The sequence below is a fragment of the Echinops telfairi genome, unplaced genomic scaffold (genome assembly GCF_000313985.2).
Source record: "Echinops telfairi isolate 266 unplaced genomic scaffold, ASM31398v2 ScPeMD7_4;HRSCAF=17, whole genome shotgun sequence".
NCBI lineage: Eukaryota > Metazoa > Chordata > Mammalia > Afrosoricida > Tenrecidae > Echinops > Echinops telfairi.
The window spans coordinates 185837-211194 of NW_022103900.1; the positions used below are offsets into that span (position 1 = coordinate 185837).

The 25358-nt window shown below is 39.0% G+C and overlaps 1 protein-coding gene across 1 annotated transcript in view; it reads left to right on the forward strand.

Moving 5' to 3' along the window:
- OLA1 (Obg like ATPase 1) overlaps positions 1-25358 on the forward strand; it is a 150378-nt gene that overhangs the window by 17638 nt on the left and 107382 nt on the right. The window contains exons 3-4 of the mRNA XM_004703730.2: positions 8651-8794; positions 10800-10927. Of these exons, the coding sequence (XP_004703787.1) occupies positions 8651-8794; positions 10800-10927 (272 nt within the window). The remainder of the gene's footprint in view (positions 1-8650; positions 8795-10799; positions 10928-25358) is intronic.

Consider the following 25358-nt stretch of genomic DNA (forward strand, 5'->3'; position numbering starts at 1 on the left):
CAGGAGATGAACCATTGGCTTTACCAGTGTGAGCCTGAAAACAAAGCAAAATCAAAGCAGTGTTACCAAAAGGTGGAAGTGGGCCAGTCAAGGCAAAAATGGACTGGTCAATAGCAAAGTTCATGACAGCATGTTTTAGGAAATGCCCAAGCAAGACATTATGCCTGTTGACTTTCTGTAAGGACAAAGAATGTTAACGTCTGCTTGGTAAGAGAGTTTTTCAAAAATTAACCAAAGCTTTAGCAGAAAAACAAGTGGAAAGCTTCACCTGAGAGTCCCTCACCACAATAATGCTTTTGCTCCTAACTTCCATCAAACTAGGGTGGTTTTTGTGAACTGTTCATTGGGAAATCATTAAACATCCACCTTCTTGATTTGGATCCTTCTGGCTTCTCTTTGTTTCCGAAACTGAAGTCTTTAAAGAGCACTCGTTTTTCCTCAGTTAATAATGTAAAAGAGTGCGCTGACATGGTTAAGTTCCCAGGATCCTCAGTTCTTTAGGGATAGACTAAACAGATACCATTTAGTTGGTATCATCACTTACAAATGTTTCTTGGGCTTAATGGTGCTAATGGTAAGAAATAAACTTTATAGATCTTTAATACTCATCTCATTTCTATTTTTCCCTGAACTGTTTGAAGTCCTCACATACTTTTGCAGGAGGTAACTGTCCTTACCCCACTTTTTTGATATTAACTTTCATTGGTGATCATTACCTGGATCTGTTAATTCTTTGGGAATTGCAGAATTCTGATCTTTTATTCCTTCCTCATTTATTGACTGGAATATGTCTATAAAGTAATCTTGTCATTACTAATTTCTCGTTTTCCCAAAAGTACAGTTTCTATAGGAAGACTCAATAAATGCATTACTTCCTATTTTCAGAACAATTACGTAGCATCTTTAAAAGGTTACCAGCGAACATTTGAGAATTGCTAAGAACCCTTGAGTATAAAGTCATTTCATCTATTGTGGTCTGCTGCGACTGGTAATTGACGTCTTAAATCTAACGTCAGTGCCCCATAGTAGGCCAGTAGGCTCACCCAGATTTGCTGCAAAGTGCTTTTGGTAAGACTTAGAAATAAATGAAAGACTCACTGGGTCATCAAGCGGATTCTGACTGTAACAACTCTATGGACAGATCTGCTTATGACATTTCTTGTTCTTTGTTTTTGCTATAACATTTCTAAGGCTATAAATCTTTATAGATGCAGCCTGCTGTGTTAGTCTGAGTGGACTTGAGAAACAAATTCACGGACACTCGTGTATAAGAGGGAACTTTATATCACAGAGCAATTGTATATTAAGAAAACATCCCAGCCCAGTTCAGATCAAGTCCATAAGTCTGGTATTAGCCCATATGCCCCCTACCAGTCTATAAATTCTTCTTCATACTCACACAGCACATGTAACAGCACTGAATGCAGGAAGAAAGATCACAGGCCAGTGGGTGGAAAGTCTTGTGGATCCAGTGGTGGTGGAAGCCTCTCAGTGCTGGTAGGCGTCTCCATGTGGCTCCTTCAGCTCCAGAGCTTTAGTGGAGCTCCATGTGTCTTGTCCGCGGGAGAATGTTTCACAGGGAGTAAGCGTTTGTCCCATCTCCAGCGAGCTATTTATCTCCATAACGCTTCCAAATGAGGTCTTCAAGCAGCAACCTGATTGACAGGCTAGACTCTACTCCTTCACTTGTAGAGTCTCAAGTTGACAACAGATTATGTAACTACCATACCTGTCTCATCTTTCTCTTGTGGAATGGCCGTTTTGTTTCAACCACCTACATTTTGGTGGTAGCTGAGGGCTTTAACCGTGGCACCACCAGTGTTCCTTGGAATGGGCGATATACCCTTGAAAATGAAGTGACTTTTTTTCTAATGCAGTGATGACAGCCTGCTGTGCGTATGACGTGCAAATGGCTGTAGTCTCTCAGGAGGGATGCAATTGCCCAGTTGTGGCTCCCCTACTGGGCTATGTCTTCAAATTGACAAGGAATTGTGTGTCTATTCAAAACAATCTGAAGGAGGAAACAGCAGGACTAGCGGTTCCAGGAGGTGGGGTGGGCGGGGTGTCACCGGACACAGGAGAGGTGGAGGCAGGGAAAGGAAGGGGATTGTCAACAAAAAGGAAGGGGATTGACGGGACCAGTGATCTAAAATTGATGGTGAGGAGGGCATAGGATGCCTGGTGGGGCTTGATCAAGGACAATGTAGCCGAGAGGAATTATTGAAACCCGAATGAAGGCCAAACATGATAGTGGAACAAGAGGAAAGTAAAAGGAAATAGAGGAAAGAACTAGGAGGCAAAGCACATTCATAGAAGTTTATATTTAGGCATGTACATATGTAAATATATTTATATATAATGACAGGGAAATAGGTCTATGTACAAATATTTATATGTTAAGTATTAAGGTAGCAGTCAGACATTGGGACTCTACTCAAGTACTCCCTCAACTCAAAAACACTTTGTTCTAATAACCTGGCATTCCATGATGCCTTCCTGACACAATCGCTGAAGACCAAATGGGTACATAAGCAAATGTGAAGAAAGCTGATGGTGCCCAGCTATCAAAAGATATAGTGTCTAGGGTCTTAAAGGCTTGAACATAAATAAGCGGCTATCCTGCTGAGAAGCAACAAAGCCCACATGGAAGAAGGACACCAGCCTCTGTGATCATGAGGTGTCGATGGGATCAGGTATCAGGCATCAAAGGACAAGAAATCATATCCTTGTGAATGAGGGGGAGTGTGGAGTGGGGACTCAAAGCCCATCTGTAGGCAACTCAACATCCCCTCACAGCAGGGTCACAAGTAAGAGACTCGTTAGTCAGGGTACAGTATAACAACGATGAAACATACAGCTTTCCTCTAGTTCTTTAATGCTTCCTCCCACCCCATTATCATGACCCCAATTCTACCTTAAAAATCTGGCTAGACCAGAGCATGTACAAGGGTACAGGTAAGAGCTGAAAACACAGGAAATCCAGGACAGAAACTCCTCAGGACCAATAATGACAGTCACGATACCAGGAGAGTGAGGGGGAGGTAGGGGAGAAAGGGGGAACCAATCACAATGTTCTACATACCACCCCTTCACATGGGGACAAACAACAGAAAAGTGGGGGGAGGGAGACAGCAGTCAGTGTAAGACATGAAAAAAATTTTATAAATTATCAAGGGTTCATGAGGGAGGGAGGGTAGGCGAGGGGGGGAAACTAGCTGATACCAAGGGCTCAATTAGAAAACGTTTTGAAAATGGCAACATACATACAAATGTGCTTGACACAATGGATGTATGTTTGTATTGTGATAAGACATGTAAGAGCCTCCAATAAAATGATTAAAAAAACACCACCACCAAACTCATGCTATCATGTCATTGCCAACTCAGCGTGACTCTAGGACAGAACAGATTTGCCCCTGTGGGCTTCCAAGACTAACTGTTTTGGGGAGTAGAAAGCTTCATCTTTTTCCGAGGAGTGCCTGGTGGTTTTGAACTGCTAACCTTGCAGATAGCAGCTCAATGCGTCACCCAAACCTAGAGATACTTTCAGAGAGAAAGAAATAAGAAAGCTGTAGGAAAAAACAAAAGGAAGAAACAAGGAACCTCCGAAAACAGCGCTTCTCAACCAGTGGGTCGTGACCCCTTTGGGGGTTGAATGACCTTTCACAGGGGTTGCCCGATTCATAACAGTAGCAAAATTACAGTTATGAAGTAACAACAAAAATAATGTTTGGTTGGGGGGTCACCACCACATGAGGAACTGTATGAAAGGGCCGTGGCATAAGGAAGGTCGAGGACTGCTGTCCTAAAAGAACTAACATGGTCAAAGACTGTGACACAAAGTCCTGGATGGGGACCAGTGGCAGAGCTCCTGGCTATAGATGCAGGGCCCGGGGAGCCTATCCTGATGTGGCGGAGAGCTGCCCTGCACTGTGACAGGAGAGTTGGCCTATACGCTCTGGGGTCTAAATCCTCTCCTGACCCCAAGCTGTACCCCATTCCTGAATAAGCCATTTAAGCACAGTTGGTGGTTCTGTGTGACAGTGCAGCACATTGCCAAACCCACGTAGAGGCAGGAGGAGGGTTGGAGGAGGGCTGCTGTAAGAGATGGAGCCTGCGGCAGCTTTTAGTTTTAAATAATAGTGATCTCATCCAACACTTGCCGTCATAGGGTTTACCAACACAACACAGTCTCTTTTGAAGTGGTCCGTGCCATGAGGTGTTTGTTTCATCATCATTCTTCATGGGTGCATAGTAGCCCATTGTATATATGGACTAGAGTTTATTTACCCATTCCTCCATTAACTCGGTTGGGTTGTTTCTATCTTGCTATTGTGAATAGTACTGTGAAAAACATAGTGTGCCATACATCTGTTCATATTTTTCTGCTTATTTCTTTAGGCTATATGCCAAATAGACTGCTGGGTCCTGTAATATTTCTATCCCCATTTGTTTAAGGAACCACCGTACTGTTTTTCACAATGACTGTACAATTTTACAGTCCCGCCTGCAGAATATAAAGGTTCTTGCTAGCATTTGTTATTTTATGTTTTTTTAAAATCATTACTTTGCTCTCAGTGCTGGTGTGAGGTGGTATCTCAGTAGGTTTGCATTTTTCTAGTGGATACTGATTGCGAGCATTTCTTCAGATGTTTGTCACCTGGATGTTACATTTAGTAAATTATTCATGTCTTCAGCTCATTTTAAGATTTGTTATTCATTTTTTCTAGTGGTGTTATAGTCTCCTATAGATTTTTTAGATTAGCCTCCTTTTTCAATTTAACATTGACAGGTTTTTTTCTCAATATGGGTTGTCCTTTTGTCACTATTCGGTGAAGTCTTTGGATGCACACAAGTGGTATATTTTCAGGAGGCTACAGTCCTCTCTTTTATCTTCTTTGGTGTGAGTGTTGTTCATTATGCTTGATAGTGTGACTGTGCCTAGTATTAGGACCTTTAGGTTTCTCTCTTTTGTTTCATTGACGAACTTTTAGGATTGGCATTTAGGTCTTTAAGGCATCTTTAGTTCATTTTTGTACATCGTATGAAGTATGGGTCCTGTTTCATCCTTTTGTAAATGGAGATCCAGTTTTGCCAGCACCATTTGTTGAAGAGGATGCCTCTTCCTCATTGAAGGTGTTTTGGCCTTTTATTAAAAAAAGAAAAGCAGTTGTCTGTAGGGGCTTGGTGTTACTTGTGCTTGTATGTTCTTTTCACTGGTCTACATGTCTGTCACTGAGCCAATACTGGCCTGTTTGACTGCTGTGGTTCTGCAATAGGTTTAAGAGTCAGAAAGTGAGAGGCCTCCTTTCTCTTTTAGTAGTGCTTAGCTTAATGCTCCTTTAAACATTCATTCCTGAGTTTCTTTCAATATAAACTTGGTGGTTAGCTTTTCATTTCCTGAAAGATTAACATAGATTGTAATTGCATTATATTTAGAGATTGCTCTGGGTAGTATTGATATCTTTACAATATTAGACCTTCCTATCCATGAACATGGAATATTTTCCGAATCTTCTACTTATGTATGCCTTTTTTAGTTTCTAGTACTAATGTTTTGAAGTTTTCTTTGAACAAGTCTTTTGTTTCTCTCATTAGGTTTATTCCTAAGTATTTTATCTTTTGGGTGGTTGTTGTAAGTAGTATTGTTTTATTAATTTCCTTTTCAGAGTTCCTGTCCTTAGAAAATATAGAGTCCTGTTGATATTTAGATGTTGATTTTATATCTTGCCACATTGCTGGATTTTTCAGTCAGTTCCAGCAATTTTCTTGTGAGTCTTTGGGGTTTTCTACATATAGAATCATATCATGTGCAAATAGCATTTTACTTTTTTCTTTGGTGCCAATTTGGGTGCCTTTGATTTCTTTTTGATGTCTAATGGCTCTCGCCAAGACTTCTTGCACTGTAATAAATGAGAGTGGTGATAAAGGGCTTCCTTATCTGCTTCCTGTTCTCAGGGTACATGCTTTCAGCTTTAACCTATTAAGTGAATGTTGGCCATTGGTTTATATATATGGCCGTTATTATGATGAACGATTTCCCTTCTATTATTGGGCGTTTTAATAAAAAATGGACATTGGATTTTGTCAGTACGTTTTCTGCATGGTTCATAATGATTACATGATCTTTCTTTTGCTTCATTTATATGATGGACTATACCGATTGCTTTTCTAATGTTGAGCTACCCATGCATATATGGTATAAATCCCATTTGATCATGATGTATTAAACAATGTTTTGTTGGATTCTGTGGGCTAAAATGTTGTCGAACATTTTGTGTCTGTGTTTATAAAGCATGTTGCTGTGTAATTTCTATTCTGGTGATGCCTTTGCCTGGTGTAGTATCGGGGTATACTCACTTCATAAAACGAGCCCTTGAATTTGCCATTCTTGTCCATATTCTGGACAAGTGTGTGCAGCATTGACGTTAACTTTTTTCTCAAGACTTGGTGGAATTCCCCATGGTAAAGCATTCGGCTATTAGCCATTAGGCAGGCTGTTCAAACCTACCATTGGCTGCATGGGAGAAAAGGCCTGGCGGTCTGCCCCCATCAGTATTTCAGCCTGGGAAACCTATGATAGGGCCAGTTCTGCTCTGTCCTATGGGATTACTGTGAGTTGGAATTGACTTGGTGGTGCGTGTGCTTGAGTAGACACTCACATTCATATACATATAATACATGCTTTTAAACATTCATTGCTCTATTTTAAACAGACATTTGAAAACTTGATTTGACCATTGTGTTCTGAATAACTATTAGTGATTTATCTGGCTATGTTAGCAAGAATTTCTACTACGAGAGCTTAGTTTGGAGTGATATAAGAGCAGTATAGACCTCTGAGTACAATGTAAGTATCTTGTTGCTAAAAGTTGTTTACAAGTAGTATTTAGGTAAGCCTCAATCATTGCTTTTTTATTCACCATTCTCTTCTCAGAGAACTGATTCTTTGGTTTAAAAATTCTATCAGTTCAGCCAACTAAACTCAAACTGCACTTGGTGTCATTGAATCAATTCTGACTCATAGCAACCTTAAAAGATGGAGTAGAACTGCCCCATAAGATTCCAAGGTTGTCAGTCTGTATGGGAGCAGACTGACACATCTTTTTCTTGTGGGTTCCAACTTTGTAGCAGAGTGCTTTAATAGTTGTGCCACCAGGGCCCCTTGAACCAACTGTAGTAAGTCTAAGGTTTTTCTGTTGCGATAGGCTGATTAGATTTCATTGTAATAAACGTTTTTACCTTATAAAATGTTTGAAAATGAGAAAAATAATTATCTATAATCCCATCATCCTAACAGCATTATACTTTTGAGTATGCTTTTGTTATCATTTGATCTGTATGCAAATATTTTTTATAACCATGTCTGTTCATTTAGCAACAGGTTTCTCGCACATGACCCTTAGTTAAGAAATAAGAAACCCTTCCAGTTAAGAAATAAAAATATTTTCTAACCGTATTTTTCATTTTAAAACCGCATGGGTGTTACAATCCTATTTCTAGAGCAAGGACAGACAGAATAGTGAATTCTTTGCTGTCTTAGTGATAGAATTGAACCGCAGTACAAAACAAGTCAACTTTTAAAAAGCCTCTGTAGTTTTGAATTGTACTTTGTGTTTTAACATGGCAATGATCATATTTTTAACAATGTTCTTGATATTGATATGAATTGCCATCCTCTGAGCACACGCGCCTAATAAGAATCAGGTGGTGTTAGTTGCTGTTGCACTGACTCAGCCCCACAGTGGCTTTATCGACTACAGAATGCAACGTTGCCTGGCCCTTATGTTATCCTCACAATAACCAGCACTCCACTCTGCTCTACCATGCATGATGACTTTCCCTGATGATGGATCCTTCCTGTTGGCATACTCTAAACAAGCGAGTAGAACAAAGTTACGTCGTGATCCATAAAGTTTTCATTGGCTAATTTCTTCCTAGCCCATCTTAGTCTGGCAGCATTACTATTATCTGACCACAATGGGTGCCCAATGGTGTTCAACATACAACGGTGCTCTAGCTTTCAGCATCACGGGAACACTCAAGTTACCACAGGGTGACAGACTCATAGATGGGTTATGGGGCATAATTGTTGACCAATTAGTTATTTACTGTTCATCAGTTTTTATTCTGTATTTAAACAATTCAAAATTATTGAAACAATTCAAATTTTTAGCAATTCAATTATAAGAGTCTGAGCTTCCATCTCCCATTTCTTTTGACCAAGTTAGTGTTTACTCTGCACTGTGGAATACTGAAGAAGTAATTGAACAAAATAGCTTTGCATCTTTGTATATTTACGTTAGAAAAGGTTCTCTTAGGTGTGGGTGGGGTCATTGTTTTTATCAGGGACCACGAATAAAATAGTCTTTGTGGTATTAAGTGTGACTCCAGCTATCATTTATAACAAACATGTTTTGGGAAAATGCTGTTCAACTTCCAAATAGCCTGAAATAGAAACATAATTATAAGTCAGGAGCTGCAGAATTGAAACATTCATTGATTTCTTTTAGTTAAAATGTATTTTCTTTTCCACTATTCAATTGTATTTTCATGCCATCATCTTAATTGAACATTGGAATTAGAATGAGATAAATTTTTCTCAGTATTAACCAAATAATTGATTGAAATGGCTTTTTATTTCTTTTAGGAAATCTACCTTCTTCAATGTATTAACCAACAGTCAGGCTTCAGCAGAAAATTTTCCATTCTGCACTATTGATCCTAATGAGAGCAGAGTACCTGTGCCTGATGACAGGTTTGATTTTCTTTGCCAGTACCACAAACCAGCAAGGTAAGAAAATATTTAAGACATTGTTTATTTGGGGGCCTTGTATAAATCCCTGCACCTGAAACCCACTGCCATCGAGATGGTCCCGGTTCATTACAAACCTCGAGGAGGGAGCTGGACTGTTCTGTAGGGTTTCCCAGACTCAATCTTTACAGGGGCAGATAGGCTCACCCTTCTCCCTGGGAACAGCTGGTGGGTTCAAACCACTGTTTTTTGTTTCTGTTGTTATTGTTTCTATTGTTATTCTTTTGTTTCTATTAGTGTCTTTCTAGATTAATAAGTACAGACTTAAATAAGCATTTTAATATCTTCTAAAACTTGTACTTAACATTGTACTGTATGGATATACTACAGTTTATATACTATTTCTCTACTATTGAGAATTTAGTATGTCTTTAGATTTTTTGCTGTTTTGAAATGTGCTGATGAATCTCAAATATCTGTCTCCATCCCTGAATTCTCCTGAACTCTGGGTTTATGTATACCCACCATCGTGACACTTGACACAGTCACTAAATTGCTGCCTCAGACTCTACTTCTCCAGAACAGGCCTCCTACTTTCACCCTGTCTTACCCTGAACTTGCTCTTCCTTAATACTTTATAAGTCAATAAATAGCACTGTCATTTCCCCAGTCAAAGCCCAAGTCAGAGCTCAAGATTAGTGTGAATCTTTCTCTTCCCCACCCTTCCTTTCATTCTTTCAGCAATTTCTATGACTCTTAAGTACAGTTCACCCTCTAGTGTTAAGATCCAGGGATTTTTGGGATTCATTATTACTCTGATGAGTATCAAATGGCGATTTTATAATTTTGTTCTTCATTTGTTAGTTGGCATTATACTGTAAGAAGGAGCTTTCTTGTTTTGTTTTTAAATAATTTTATTGGGGGTTCTCACATCTCTTACCACAATCCATACATTTCTCCAGTGTGTCAAGCATATTTGCACATAGACCGCGATCATAATTTTCAAAGCATTCTCTACCTACTTGAGCCCCTGATATCAGCTCCCCATTTCTTCCCCCTCTCTCCCCCGCCCGCCTTCCCTCATGAACCCTTGATAAGTTATAGATTATTTTTTCCATATCTTACATCATCCTCCATCACCCCTCACCCACTTTTCTGTTATTTGTCCCCCTGGGAGGGGGTTCTAGGCTGATTCTTGTGATCGATTCTCTCTGTCTTTTTTCTTTATATTTTAATTTATGTCAGTGCTACTCAATTGATTATAATCCATCACTATTGTTATTATTTTAATGCTCAAATTGTATTCCTCAAGTTAGCCCCTGAAACTGATGCCCATGTTCTTTTGAAAACTTATTTTCAAATGACTTCAGATGTATATAAAAGCCACATAAATTATAATCTTTATCTAGCTTTCACTGAACTTTGAGAAAAAGTTGTAGACATGATAGCTGCATTGCACATCAGTTCTTCAGTTTGTGTTTATTAAATAGGAAGGTGGCCTCATACTTAACTGTCGCATGCAATAGATTTCTTAACTTCTCTGAAGTGCAATGTTATCCCTTATAAGGCGGGCTTAATAGATGGCACCTATCTCATGGCTTCTTTGCTGCTTGCATGAGTACTTATATGTGTGTAGCACATAGTCCAGTGATTGGCACAATGTTAAGTTGGCTCATTTCATGATTATTACATTGCCTTGTATCCATATACTCTAAATATTCTCCACTGGTGTTGTGTGTGCACATGTACCAGCAGAACTTTCTAGCATAACAATGGGTGTTTCAGTTTTTAAAGACATGGTAAAAACATATAGTCTGCATTACAGTACTTTTTCTTTTTTCTAGGCATGGAAATCCTAATACCTTAAAAGGTTATTTCTTATTTAACTTAAAAACATTGATTTATCAAATCCTTACATGCTTCTTAAGCATTGTTCTCCGAGGAAATTATTTATCTAAAGTGCCTAGGGAATTCATATGGTTAATAAACAGATTTCTATAATTGTTTTATAATAAAACTACCTTTCTTTTTTTTCCACCACCAGCAAAATTCCTGCCTTTCTAAATGTTGTAGATATTGCTGGCCTTGTGAAAGGAGCCCACAATGGGCAGGGGCTGGGAAATGCCTTTTTATCTCATATTAGTGCCTGTGATGGAATCTTCCATCTAACACGTAAGTACAATTGTTTATTTAATTGATTAATTTTGTTAAAACCAGTACTTTGTTTCTATTATTGCACACATCAAATGAGAAATGACTAATTAATAGAAGGTTTTCTTTGCTTCACAAAATGAATCATGGGTTTGTCCATTAAGTGTGACTTTAATTCTATTTATCTTTACCTCTTGTATGAAGGGTTATTCCATAGCCAAGTATATGTTGTGTTGATAGTCTCTTCTAATTGAATTTTATTTCCTTTTCTGGATTAGATCCATTTAGAAATACTTTATTGCTGAAGTGATTGTGTTGGTTAAAGAGACATTTTTACTTTTTAAGTTGTAGCATTTGTATTTTTTGCTTTTGCCATGAGTTGAGGGGGACAAAAATGGCAGAAGAAGTCGTTAATTTGGAGAAAAGAAAGGTACCAATTCTAAGCTGTAAGAATTGAATGGATTAAGAGAAAATTAGATCAACTGGTACTTATGGAGAGAGGAAAATGGGTAGAGTGTTGGGTTGTGTTCTTTTGACCACAAAAGTGAGGCAAGAACATAAATGATTCCCTGCCAAAAATAAGGACTTGGATAAAAGGCTAGGTCAAGATTGCGCCTTATGATCAACGTATTACTTGAACAAATGGAGGAAAGACCTGGGAGAGGCAACTTATGGTTTGGTTCAGCGCTTTTTGTTCCCTACTGGGCATTGAGACTGAGCATTTAGGACATTTTATAGCAAATCATCATCATAATAATTTACTACTATTCTTTACTAGTTTTTAAAAATTTATTCACTGTCTAGGAGGATAGCTTAGTCAGCATAATGAAACTTCACAAAGATCATGTCTTCCATCCTAGTTTGGTGGGAAGCATCGGGGATCTCAAAAACTTGTGAGTGGCTATCTACAGTGCAGCTCTGTATCCCACTCATGTGGACCAGAAGAGAGTGGAGGAAAGCAAAGCCTAAAGAATGTAGCTCACTGGACCCATAACCTTTTCTGACATATAACCAGTAGAATTAGATCCCTGGTAACACTACTGGCCTTTCTGACTAGGGACATAATAGAAGTTCCGGGATTGAATGGGACAAAAATGTAGAACAGACTTGACATCCTAAGGTGACACAGACAGAACTGAGATTATTGCCACAATGCACCCATTGGACATGGAATTGAAACTATTTCTGCAGGTCATCTTGTAGCTAAATAGATTGGCCTGCATAATAAAAACTATCACCCATGACTAATGTGCTTCCTTAAAGAATTACCTTACTTGAGAGCAGGCATTCAACATTTACCCTAAAGCAAGCTGAAGAATGCTGGGAAAGGAATGAAAGCCAGTGCTCTCGAGGGGAACAGAACAAATAGAATGTAAATAACGAGAATGCTGACACATTGTCAACATTGTAGCCAATGTCAGGAAGCACTTTGTATAAATTGCTAAAGGGGAAACCTAATTTGTTGTGTAAATTTTCCTGTAAAACACAATAAAATACTATTTATTTGCCTAGTAATTAAATTTTACTCTATTGTACAAAAGTCCACCATCCTCTAAAAGCCCATCACAGATAGCTTGAGAAGCACTGATGTATTAAGCTTCACCTTTGGAGAAGGTCTAGAAAGACATTCTGGAGGTATTTGTGGTGCAGGCAAAGAATTAGGTAATCAAGACTTGAGATTCAGTTATGTAGAGAAAGAAGTGCTAATTCTGTACCTGTGCAAAATCCTCAATGTTCTTCTTTCAGTTTACTTTACTTCTCTGCTGTTCGGGGGACTGATGTGAGGGTTTAAAAGAGAGGATGAAGTCCAGTGTGACTCCAGGTGCCTAGACTGCATCAGTGAAAGGAATCACAGTGCCATTCCCTGGGATGCTAACTATAGAAAGAGCAGCATGCTTTGGGAGAGAGGCATTGGGTTGTTGGGCATCTTCATGAATTTGTGTTCTGGGACGTCCAGGTGGTAGATAGTTATCAGGAACTAAGAGTTGACATAGCCAGTGTGACAGAAGGCTGGGGACAGGGAACTGCTGAATGTTTGGGTGTGTCTCATTTAATTGGCAGTCTTTGGGTGGTACAGATAGGTAAACTCCTTGATTATTCACTAGTTCACGGTTTCAACCCACCCAGAGGCTCCTCGGAGGCAATCTGCTTCTGTAAGGTTAGAGCCAGGAGAACTCCCGGGAGCAGCTCAGCAATTCTACTGTACACACATAGGGTCGGTCTATAAGTCAGAATTGTCTTGAAGACAAATAGTAAGCTTAACTGTACTTTTTTGCACTTCTTAATTACTGGTTTTGTTTTTAAAAAAAAATCATTTTATTGGGGGCTTGTACAACTCTTATCACAATCCATACATCCATCCATTGTGTCATGCACATTTGTTTATATCATCATTCTCAAAACATTTTCTTTCTACTTGAGCCCTTGGTGTCAGCTCCTCTTTTCCCCCCCTCCCCTCCTGCCTCCTACCTTTGATAATTTATAAATAATTTTTTTTCCATGTCTTACACTGATCGATGCCTTCCTTCACCCACTTTTCTGTTGTCCATCCCCCAGGGAGGGGGTTATTTGTAGATCATTGTGATCAGTTCCCCTGCCTTCCCCTTCCCCTCCTGGTATTGGTACTCTCATTATTGGTCCTGAGGGGTTTATCTGTCCTGGATTCCCTGTGTTTCCAACTCTTATCTGTGCCAGTGTACATTCTCTGGTCTAGCCGGATTTGTAAGGTAGAATTGGGATTGTGATAATGGCGGTGAGGAAGCATTAAAGAACTAGAGGAAAGTTGTATGTTTCATTGGTGCTATATCGCACCTTGACTGGCTTGTCTCTTCCCCGAGACCCTTCTGTAAGGGGATGTCCAGTTGCCTACAGATGGGCTTTGGGTCTCCACTCCGTGTTCCCCTTCATTCACAATAATAGGATTTCTTGTTCTTTGATGTCTGATACCTGATCCTATTGATACCTCGTGATCACACAGGCTGGTGTGCTTCTTCCATGTGGTTTTTGTTGCTTCTCGGCTAGATGTCTGCTTGTTTATCTTCAAGCCTTTAAGATCCCAGATGCGATGTCTTTTGATAGCCAGGCATCATCAGCTTTTTTTAGCACATTTTCCTCTACACCCATTTTGTCTTCAGCAATTGTGTCGGGAAGGTGAGCATCATGGAATGCCTGTTTAATAGAGCAAAGTGTTCTTGCATTGAGGGAGTACTTGAGTAGAGGCTCAATGTCTATCTGCTACCTTAATACTAAACCTATAACTATATTCCCATAGGACTATTTCCCTATCATCATATATAAATACATTTACATAAGTACATGCCTTTATTTAGACCTCTATAAATGTCCTTTGCGTCCTAGTTCTTTCCACTATTTCCTTTTTCTTTCATCTTGTCCCACTATTATGTTCAGCCTTCATCTGGGTTTCAGTAATCCCTCTCGGTTACATTGATCAAGCCCTACCAGGCCTCCTGCACCCTCCTCGCCCTCAATTTTGGATCACTTGTTGTTCCCTTATCCCTGGGTGTGTTAACACCCACTTTTTTTCTCCTGTCTCCCCCTCTCCCATGTCCCCCCTTGTCCCTTGAACTGTCGGTCCAGATTGTTTTCCCGCCTATCCTACCTAGATAGACTTACTAAGATAATAATATGCACAAAAAACAAGACAGCAAAACAAACCAACAAACTAAAACAAAACAACAATAGCATAAAACCAGCGACAAAAAAAAAAGCCTGTAAATAGGTTGTCTGTTTCTTAAATTGCATGAAATACAATAAAATAGTATGCTCCTAACTAAATGCATCTTTCCCTAAGGCATGTGCATATTTATATTTAAAATTCTCATACAATTCCTTTTTTTTTTTTTTTTTTAGTATTCAGGTCTACACATTCTGCCATGAGTATAGACCCATGATGGACCACCACAATCAGGATATAGAACACAGCCACCACTTCAAAGCACTCTGTTATGCTATCCCCTTACACGTATGCTCTCTCACTCCTAACCCTGGCCACCACGGGGCCATTCTCCCTCATGATGATTTTGTCTTTTTGAGAGTGTTTTAAAAGGGAAACCATAGGAATGAGCTGTTTGCTTTGAAAAGATGATTGCATATCCAAGTAGATGGTTTTATGAGCAGGTCTTCTAGGCCCAGCCATTAGATGACATGCCTCTGGATCCCACCAGGAGGAGAGGGTGCTGCAAGAGGAGGTCCGTTTCCTCTTATTTTTATTCAGGTTTTCAGGGTTTTTTTCCATTCTATTCTTTTCTGGATCTATTAGATATCTCCCAATAACTCAATGTGTGATGAGAGTCTGGCCTTGTGTCTTTAGTGCTTTGAATTTGCATTTTAAGAGCAGTTTAGATTTGTTACTGTTTCTTCTGGATTCTTGCTTTCTTTGGACTTTGGCTGGTAGGTAAATTCCTTGCAGTCTCTGGGTATTGATTGACTGACAGCGTTTACATTGTATGTTAAAGATGCCTTCCAGCCCTAGTGTCAATGTGGGTTAGACATTTGGTTGCTACATGCTTGTGTAACTGCATACTTGGTTATCCAGATAACAGCATTTCCGTTGCCCTTCTCAGTCAGCCCTTTACCTTGGGGTAATCTCGACTTGTACTTACATCATCAATGATTAGTTTTGCTTGTTCTTGAACTTCATGTAAATGTAATCCTATTTCTATTTATGCCTTTTTCCCCTCAAATAAAATGTCTATGAGGTTCATCTTTAGTGTATACAAGGAGGCTTTAAACAGTTTCTGAAAAAAATTCCATTATCTTTCAACTCCATTTTTTCTTTTTTTAAATCATTTTATTGGGGGCTAGTACAACTCGTAGCACAATCCATCCATCCGTCCATTGTGTCAAGCACATTTCAACTCCATTGTTTCATGCTTGTTTTGAAGGCCCCTCATATGTCAGTATAGATAATTTGTGGTTTCTACCCTTTTTAAGGGTAAAAATTTTAGGTTTCTGTCTACTTTGAGGCTTTGCAGGATTCTGTCACTTAGTTCACAAAGTTGATATTCTAGCATCTACATACGAGGGTTATTAAAAAAACACTACTGTTCAAGTTCCAGTTCATACATGTAAACATGTCTTTGCAGTTAATTCCTGGATGGCTGGAGATGGCGTCTCTCAGTAGTTCCATTGCCTTTATGCATTCAAATTTGGATCCTTTTTATGCTATGGATAAATGGTTTTGATGTCAGAGCTTATGGCAAGTTTTCAACAAAGCTCGAATGCATTGGCTAAAATAACTCAGGAAAATTTTGCCCAGGAGTGTTTTTCAATGACTACTCCTCACTTTGCTCCTTATTTGAAGATAGCAAGAATTGTCCTATGAGGATTTCATTGGGAAACCTTACTCCATTTACCCTACATTTACCCTGATCTTGCCCCTTCAGACCTTTTTTGTTCCCCAAACTCAAAGAACATTTCAAAGGAACACACATGGAATCCCTTGAGGATGCCGAAACTTGTGTTTGAACACCGTGTAAATTGAAGAGTCTTCTTGGGGGATGGTTACCCCACTGCCATCAAGTGGACCCCAATGCATCAAAATGCCCCCAACCTTAACAGGGCCGAGTAGAACTGTTCCACAGGTTTTCCGAGACTGCCCATCTGTGTGGGGCAGGCAGGCTCGCCTTTCTCTTGCAGAGCAGCTGATGGGAGTGTGGTTAGCAGCCCATCATTTATCCTGCCGTACTACCAGGGCTTCTTTCAGGGAAGAGTTAAGAGAGATTGAAACACTGTCTTCAGAAGTGTATAGTCCTAGATGGAAAATATGTCAATAAACTATAGCATCACATTATGGTATTTTTGTTTAATAGAGGTTTCAGTAGATGACATCACTATAAATAGAAAAGATGGAAGTCACCGAGAGTTTCATTTTACTTCATTTATTTCCACAATCAACACTCATGGAATTAACAGTCAAGAAATAAACAATATATTGCTCTGGGCAAATCTGCAAAAAACAAAGATACCACTCTGAGGTTAACCTGACCCAAACGGTAGTTTGTACTTGCCACAGCTGTATAGGAAAGCTGGACAGGGAGGAAAGACCACTGGGGAAGAAATGGTACTATTGAAAGTACCTTGGACGGCCAGAAGAACAAACAGATCTGTCTTGGAGAAGCATAGCTAGACTGCCCCTTAGAAATGAGAATGGTGAGACTTCAGCTTACGTTCTTTGGGCTTGCGAACAGGAGACCGTTCCTCGTAGGAAAACATCATGCTTGGTAAATTAGACAGCCAGTGAAAAAAAGGAAGACTTTCAAGGGGATGAATTGGGCAGTGGTTGCAACAACGAGCTCAAACATAGCAATTGGGAGGATGGTGCAAGACAGAGCAGTGATACCTTCTTTTGTACATAGGGTGATATGCCCTCAGTCAAAGAGCACTGGACGGCACCTGACAAAGCATGACTTTGTAGCAATGCTTTTTAACTTACCTCATACTAACACATTCTGAATGGATTGGAATGGGAAGATGTTTGCGGCAGAAATAACATCAAGGAGGCTTTGTAATGTTGTGGCAGAGAGAACAGCCAAGAAGAGGAGGTAATGAGGTGAAACCTGGACTTCAGAAAACTGTCAGTGGCAGTGCAGGGATAAAGCAAATTTGAGAGACTGTGAAGAAGGAGTGGGGCTTAACAAGAGGCTTTTCTTTCATCTGTAAACAAAATTCCCTCCCGTAAGACTGTTTGCTAGAGATTCAATATGGCTTAGGAAATCAGCAACCATATTATGGGAATCAGATTCTTCCTTAATTCCAACATGTATTAACTTGTCTGATAACAGGTGCCTTATTTTGAAAGATGATACATTTCTGTTACTAAGAGTTAGTGAGCCAAAGGGACTTGTTTTTACCTGGCTTTAGAAGTAGTGTAACTTTCCATTGTTAGTTTTTAAAAGAACCTGACGATCCTATTGATTTTACTGCATCCTTAGCCTTTTAAAGCTGGTATGACTTCCCAGTTATATTCCAACAGGAAGCCGAGGCATTTGTGTGCTGCTCTCTGAAGGACAGCACCTTTGGCAGTATAGCTGCACCTCCGCTCACGCTATTTATAGATACAAGTTGTTAAAAGTTTTTCATTAGGTACTTGGAGATATGATTTTGAGGGCTAGAAACAAGAGTTCTGCTTTCTGAGCTGTGAGAAAATTTTGTTCCTTACTTGGTAACACAGAGAGTATGTTCAGATTTACAGAATTGCCTCTTTTAAGGTTTAACGAGTTAACAATTGTCGTAAACAGAATACCAAAAACTATTATTTCCAGCGTAGTTGGTGTCTATGTGTATGCCTTCCATGTGTTGGTGGTAATGGTGGGAGAATGGATATGCTATCTTGTTTTCCCCCGAGTTCTCATTCAACAGTAGCTTGTTGAATTTTCTGTGTATGGAAGTATACAGTGCTATATAGCTGTGTATTAACTGAGTTGATGGCAGTGAGTTTTGTTTTTTGGAGGGGGGTGAGTGGCAGGTAATGGCATTAGACAACTTGTTATAAAGTTTGTCAGCATTTTGTATGAACTTGAATTGTATTGAATATTTTACTTTGCTTACTTCTAAAGGGAATTTTAACTGTCTTGCAAGACAAATAGTTTAAAACAACAGGGAAATGATGCAAATCCGTTTATGAAGAGTGAGGATTATAGGGGGAACAAGTGGATGCCTGGTGAGAACACAGTTACACATAACCCATACCAAGTGCGATACTGAAATCGAGGACAAGTCTTACCCACAAGCTTTGTGTCAGCCAAGGCAATGGACTATGTCTTTGGACTATGGAATTTCTATCTATCTGACATGTATTGTAGAGATAGCCTGTTTTAGCTCTAAGGTGTAGCGTATTGCATCTTTGTTGGAGAGCTTTTAGTGGATAGTACCTTCTAGAAGGTGGCATCAAGAGCAACACTTTAGAAGCAGTTTTCTACAGGGAGTAGAGTTATATTTTCCTTTCCTGAAGTATTTATCTATACTGAAGCTCCAATTCATACTAATGATAAAATATAGGACATCTAGGCAACAATAGAGTTAGCATTTTTAAGTACGCCCTCAGAGTATCAACAGGCTTGAGCAAGTAATTCAATATTAAGTTAATTAGCATGTGTCTAAATTGTTGGCATGTCATGTTGATTGCTGGAAGAAAGGAAATAATTATTAGCACTTGGTATATGTTAGGTAGTGTGGTAGGCTCTTTCTCATATATTATTCTAGTCTTCACAGTGCTTCAGGATTGGTGTTATCTCAGTTGTGTAAATGAGAAAATTGAGAGTGAGAGGTTAAGTAGTTTCCCTAAGGTTCCATAGCTAGTAAATTGGGCTTGGAGCCTTATCTTCCTTCTTTAAAGTGCTTTGTCTTTCCAGTCGCCAGACACCTCACTGTGCTTCCATATATTTCTGAATGCATAAGATACCATTCATGGATCTTTGTGTATATATGGATGAAAATTCAAATGGTTGTGTACATGAATTTTCAGAGACTAGGAATATCAGGGAACTTTATTGGGATTAGTGTTTTATGGAAACTTAAATTTTGTGTTGATGTAAGAGCCCCAATAAAATGATCTTTGAAAAATATATTTTAAAAAATTATTGTGTAGTTTTTGATTCTGTCTTACCAATAAGTATTGAGGGCCATGCTCTGTGTGAAGTCCTGTACATTAGGAATTTATTAGCAGGGTAAGGGCAACTCTTGCCACTCACCTTCCCACTCTCCAAATGTTCACTACACTAAGGTTTCTGAAGAAAGTTTGCTTTTGTGGTAGATCAGATCATACAAGCATAATGCTATGCGAGCAATCAAGTAACTCCTCTAATAGTAGAGCCCAATAATTTGGTTATCAGCACCTTAACTCGGGTGGGGAACCATTCTTTTGCCAAGGGCCATTTGGATATTTATAACATCATTTGCAGGCCATACTGGTCAAATGTTTAATTAACTCTTGGATGAGATGTGTGTTGTTAGCTGGTATTGATGGTTTTGTGGGCCTTATACGGTCTTCAGGGCACGCATTCCCCACCCCCGCCTTTACTAAATCATTCTGGCAGAACCAGTGTTAAGACTTGCTTAATATAAAATATTCTATAGCTGTAGATCACTGATAACCCATTGTCATTGAGTCAATTGTGACTCATAGCGACCCTATCCGAGGTTTACAGTCTTCCAAGACTGTAAATCTTAAGGAGAGTAGAAAACCTTGTCTTTCTCCTGCATTCTGGCTGGTGGTTCTGAACTGACCTTGTGGCTAGCAGCCCAGTACATAACCACTACGCCACCAGACCTCCTCACTCTACCATTAGGGTTTCTTAACCCCTGGCACCGTAACATCCTATGTCAAAGTCACCAGCAGGTGAGGGGGTATTCAGCTTTCCAAAGGAAACCTTTTCCTTTGTTGGGTAGACCCAGAAGTGCATGCCTAATCTAAGTTGGATTATGAAAGATGCAAAGATGGAAGGACCGTCATTGAGTGTCAGCATTTTATTCTGTCTGGCTCCTTTTTCCAGATGATGAGGAAGAAGAGCATAGTCTTTAAACAGTTTGCTTCATTATCGATTCTGAGCCATTTTATGTCTCTATACCGTTTGTTTACTATACACCAGTACACATGCAGACGCACCTCAACAAAATTTCTATGTTGATGTACCTGAGTAAAAGGAAATGATTGCTAGTTGTGTCAACCTGGTGGTTGAAATACAATCAGCAGCCAGTACCCTTCTGCTTGTAACAAATTGTGTTCCCTTATAATAGATCGAATTATGTACAACTTAGGTTCAACGTATTTGCTTTAGAAAAAAAAAGACTAATACATATAAAATTATAATTTAATTGTGTGTTTACATTCCCCCCCTTTTAAACCTTTTGACTTCTTGGAAAGCAATGAGCATATTCTCACATAGGCAACTTTATTATATTTTACCTTTTGATCATAGATGGTTAAACAGATGCTATATAATTTCCTTTTCAGTTTGCTTGTTGGTGATGCATAGAAGTCTGTCCAGTTTTTGAGTATTGACCTTGCACCTCGCCTCTTTGCTGAATTCATTTCTTTTTTTTTTTTCTGATCAAGTCTCTCTTTATTGAGTGAAAGGTTGCAGCCTATCTGAATTCATTTCTTAATACTGATAGCTTTCATGTTGGATATTTGGAGTTTTCTATATATGGGGCTCATGTCATCTGTGCAGTGGGATAGTTTTACTTATTCCTTCCTGATTGTTTTTTTTCCTGCCCCATTGCTCTGGCTAAGCTTCTAGCATAAAACTGAATAGCAATGGTTAAGAGTGGACTTCCTTGGAGTTGTTTTTTTTTTTCTGATCTTAAGGGCCAAGCTCTCAGTTTTTCTACACCGAGTATCATGTTAGTATACTAACATAGTATACATGTATACACTAATGATTTTCATATAGCAAAGTACATAGCCTCATAAGCATTTCAGAACGTGTAAATTACTAGGTTGGACTGGAGGAAGACAGTGGGCAGTGAAAACACTGTTTTAACAGTGCAAGTTGCAGACCCAGAATAGAAAGGAAGAGACAAGATTGAGTGATTTTAGACTTGAATGTAGAGTTGATGGCAGAGTTTATACTAGCTTTACCTCAGTTTATGTGTATTGTCATTTATCTGAGACATCAAAGCTATTATACTAACTTGCCAACCGTTGCCCTGACCAAAGAACCTGGCTAAGGGTATATAGAAGGAGCCATGGTGGCATGGTGGGTTATGCATTGGGCTGCTAACCATTGGATCAGCAACTTGAAACTACTAGTCACGCCTCAGGAGAAAGATGAAGTTCTTTACACCTTTAAAGAGTTATAGTCTCAGAAACCCACAGGGGGTAGTTCTACTCTGCCCTATAGGGTCACTGTGAGTCACACTGAACTCCATGGCAGTGAGTGTTTAAGAGTGTTTAGAGAAGCACTTGTATAGGTGGAAGAGGGATGGTGGATGGCCCTGGAGGAGGACGGAAGGCAGATGGACCAGAGCACTTAGTATGCTGATTTGTAATGCCTGGGAAGACTGGGTTTGATGAGGAGTGTGAATGGGAACAGGGAGCTGCATAATCTACTTTCAGCTTTATAAGTTTTTGGCCCTGTTTTTGAGTCTTTTACTCCCTTTGATGCAGCAACGCTTTCTCCCCCCCTTTCTTTGTTTATAAATTTGTGAATTATGTAGTTTGGGATGGCGGTTTACTGTATTTATGATTTGTAAAAATCCAAAACATGTCAGTTTTGAAATCTAGAAAACCTGTTTGCACCCAATGATATTTGTAATGTGAAACTTGAATGTTCTTTATCGTCAGCCCAAACTTCAGTGTCTATTTGCTTGTTTTCTTTGAAAAGGAATCTGATGAGCAGAACATTTTAATTTTTGGTATAATGATTTATTTTACTGTCTGGTTTTTATGGTATTCTTTGTTTTGAAAGATGTGTGGGGTTTGGCAGTTCTGTCTTAGAATGTTCCCTGCCCCAGTATGATTTGAATTCTTTGACCAAGTTCACTTACTTCTTTTTGGCTTTTACCCTGCTGCTGGCTGGGCAGACATGTTCTTGGGGAGATAAAACTAAGCATCAGTCTCTGTAAGATGATTTCTGTGCAGATGGTTAGGATTTGGGTCAGGAAAAGAAAAAGCCCTTATCCTTTCTCCTTTGTTATTAATGACAGATGCGTCTTCACTCTGTTTTATATTACAGTTCCTTGGTATCTGTTTGAATGCCATGTAAGAGAGCTCCTTTAGTTTTGGCTTGTGTTTGGTAAAAGGAGATGAATGAAGGGGTTCTGAAGGAAGAACAGTTTTTAAAGTCACCTCTGTGAGATTGTGGTCCTCAGAACTGCTGAGTGCGGCCAACATTGTCATACAGGTACCTCATCATTTCCCCATAGGGCCAGGGGAGGTGTTTCTGTATTTTGTAGATTACTTTGAATTAATGTGAATGTACATTTTCTGTTTTCAAGGGTCTGCCCTCCTCTGCCCTGCTTACCAGCACATCATCTGAAAGTTTAAAATGAATCGCACATTTTTTTCCTAGACACAAATTGCCAACATAAAGCTGTCTTTGATTGTATTCTAAAATAATGGAGCCATTTTTCTTGAGTTCTCTAATTTTTTTTCAGCAATATTTATTAAATTAATCTAGTATTGGGTTACAGTAAACAATTGGAACCCAAACCGTTTGTTTTCTTTGTTTCTTCAGTACAAATTCAGTGGGTTCAGTAATTATGCAGTGGCTCTCATCTACGTATACAATGCATTCTAATACCCAACTCTGTTTACTGTGAAACATGTTGCAGCAAGGGGAAATAGTATATTTTATTATGCTATTTCATCTGCCATCTTCGTACAGTGTCACTGCTTAGACACAGCCTTGTGTTCACGGTGGTCTCTGTCTACTTTAGGCGCTGAGGCAGACTCATTTTTCTCCTGAATATCTTTTCTGACATATTTTAGAGGTCTCATTTTCCATCTTCATGGCCCAAAAATAGCCAGTGATGTGGGCTCCTTTCAGAATTCTTTTTATCAGTAACAAGGTGAAATTACCCAGGGATGTGAGGGCAGCTTCGGAGGTCCTCGAGAGTCTCTTGATCTTTAAGCATCAAGGTTTGGACTGCATGTTCCTTAGTTGGCGGGTTGTGCCAAGGGAAAAAAAAAAAAGTTTCGAGACTAATTTGGTTTTGAAAATGATTTAGATTCATTGTTATACTTAACTTTGGGGAATGAAGTCAGATGAAGACTTTATTACTGTGTGGCTTCAATTTCCTCACGACCCATCCTTTTTCCACATATACATTGATACTCTTGAACCATCCTTGGTATGGCAGATACAGTTTTCACTTATCAGTGACTTACAATTTTAAATGTATGGCTTGATGGTGCTATTTGGCATCTTTTGCATCTGAAGGAACATCTCAATCTCTGGAACTTTTGCTTCATTCGGACTTTACACTATATTCTTTAAAATAAGAAAGGAAAACAACAACGTAGCTCCTAGGGCTGTATTAGAAGGAGAGCTCCTTCGGTTGGGGTTTGGATGGTGGTGGGTAATGAGGGGAGTGCCAGTCACTGGGTGTTGCATCTACTTAAAAACACCTCTGACAGCACTCACTACCTGGTGCTGTTGTAGCTGGGTGCCCTTGAGCTGGTTCTGACCCAGAGTGACCCTGTGCACACCATCACCCAGTTATACCCAAAGCTTGCATCATTCTTTTTGGCTCTCTTGGTAGATTTTCTCTGACACTAAATAGCAGTAGCTAATTATCAGTGATGATAGGTTTTTTTTAATGATTGAAAATCTTGCAAACTAAATTATTAAGCTATAGAATCCATTATCAGTATAACAATATATTATCTCGTAACCATTTTTAGGCCAGTGTTAATCCTACCTAGTATGTCTGGTTTAGCTTCTCCTTCTATAAGTTGAGAACACTCTGTTTTCCTGAACAAGAAATCTTTAAGCTGTTCAACGATTGTAGCTGGTATTCTGACAAGGTATATTATAAAAAATGTTGATTTTGAAGATTTTAAAAGCCTCCCTTTCAGTTACAAGAAACACCACCTGTTGTCTTATGTGCATAGGGTATACCTTTGAACAAAGTGCTCATCACTTGTCAGCCATCAGTGGCAGCATAAAAAGTACTTGTAGTACTTGCTTTGCAAGAAGTTCTTTTGTATTTGTGACATCAGCTTTATTTTATACAATTAAAGTATTACATGCTAGAATAGTCTAAATTGCAACCACTAAATGGTAATGTAGTTCTTCTTGCCTTGAACTGAATTTGTTTACTGATTGTATTTAGCTGCTAACTACTGTTTAATATGACAGTTTCATAAAAGCCCCCCCCCCCCCACTTTGGTCACAAATAAGGTGGCTATATTATTAAAGGCTTTTCTTGATTTAAAAATATGCCTCCAGTAAATATTAAGTCAAGATGTAAAATGTAGAAAACCGCCCCATATAGGTGGAAAAATCTTTCATTTATGTGATTTAATTTTCAAATGAAGTTTAGGACTAACATGATACATTCATGATTAATGGTATTGTTCTAATTTCAAATTTTCCGGTTAAAACTGCTTTAGGTCATTTATTATTTGTTTTGCAGAGAGGAAGAAAGTATAACTTTGAATAAGTCTTAAGATTGATATTAGAATAAATATTTAGACTGTTAAATAGCTTCTTTGTTACTTATGCTAACATGAACTCTACACAGCAGTATAGCTGTGTATACAGCTCTCGGTGTGTTCAGTGATTAAAGAGTAGAACACTACTGTAAATAAGACAGTCTGAATCTAACTGGGAACTTTATATTTGTAGGAAAAAGATTTTGGATCTCTTTTTTACTTCCAGGCTGTTTTGCTGTGAATGGTATGAGATAGTGGGCATTAGTATATCAGTAAATGATTCCATGACTCATGAGATGGAACATCTGCTTTCGGTAGACCTTTCTGACAGTA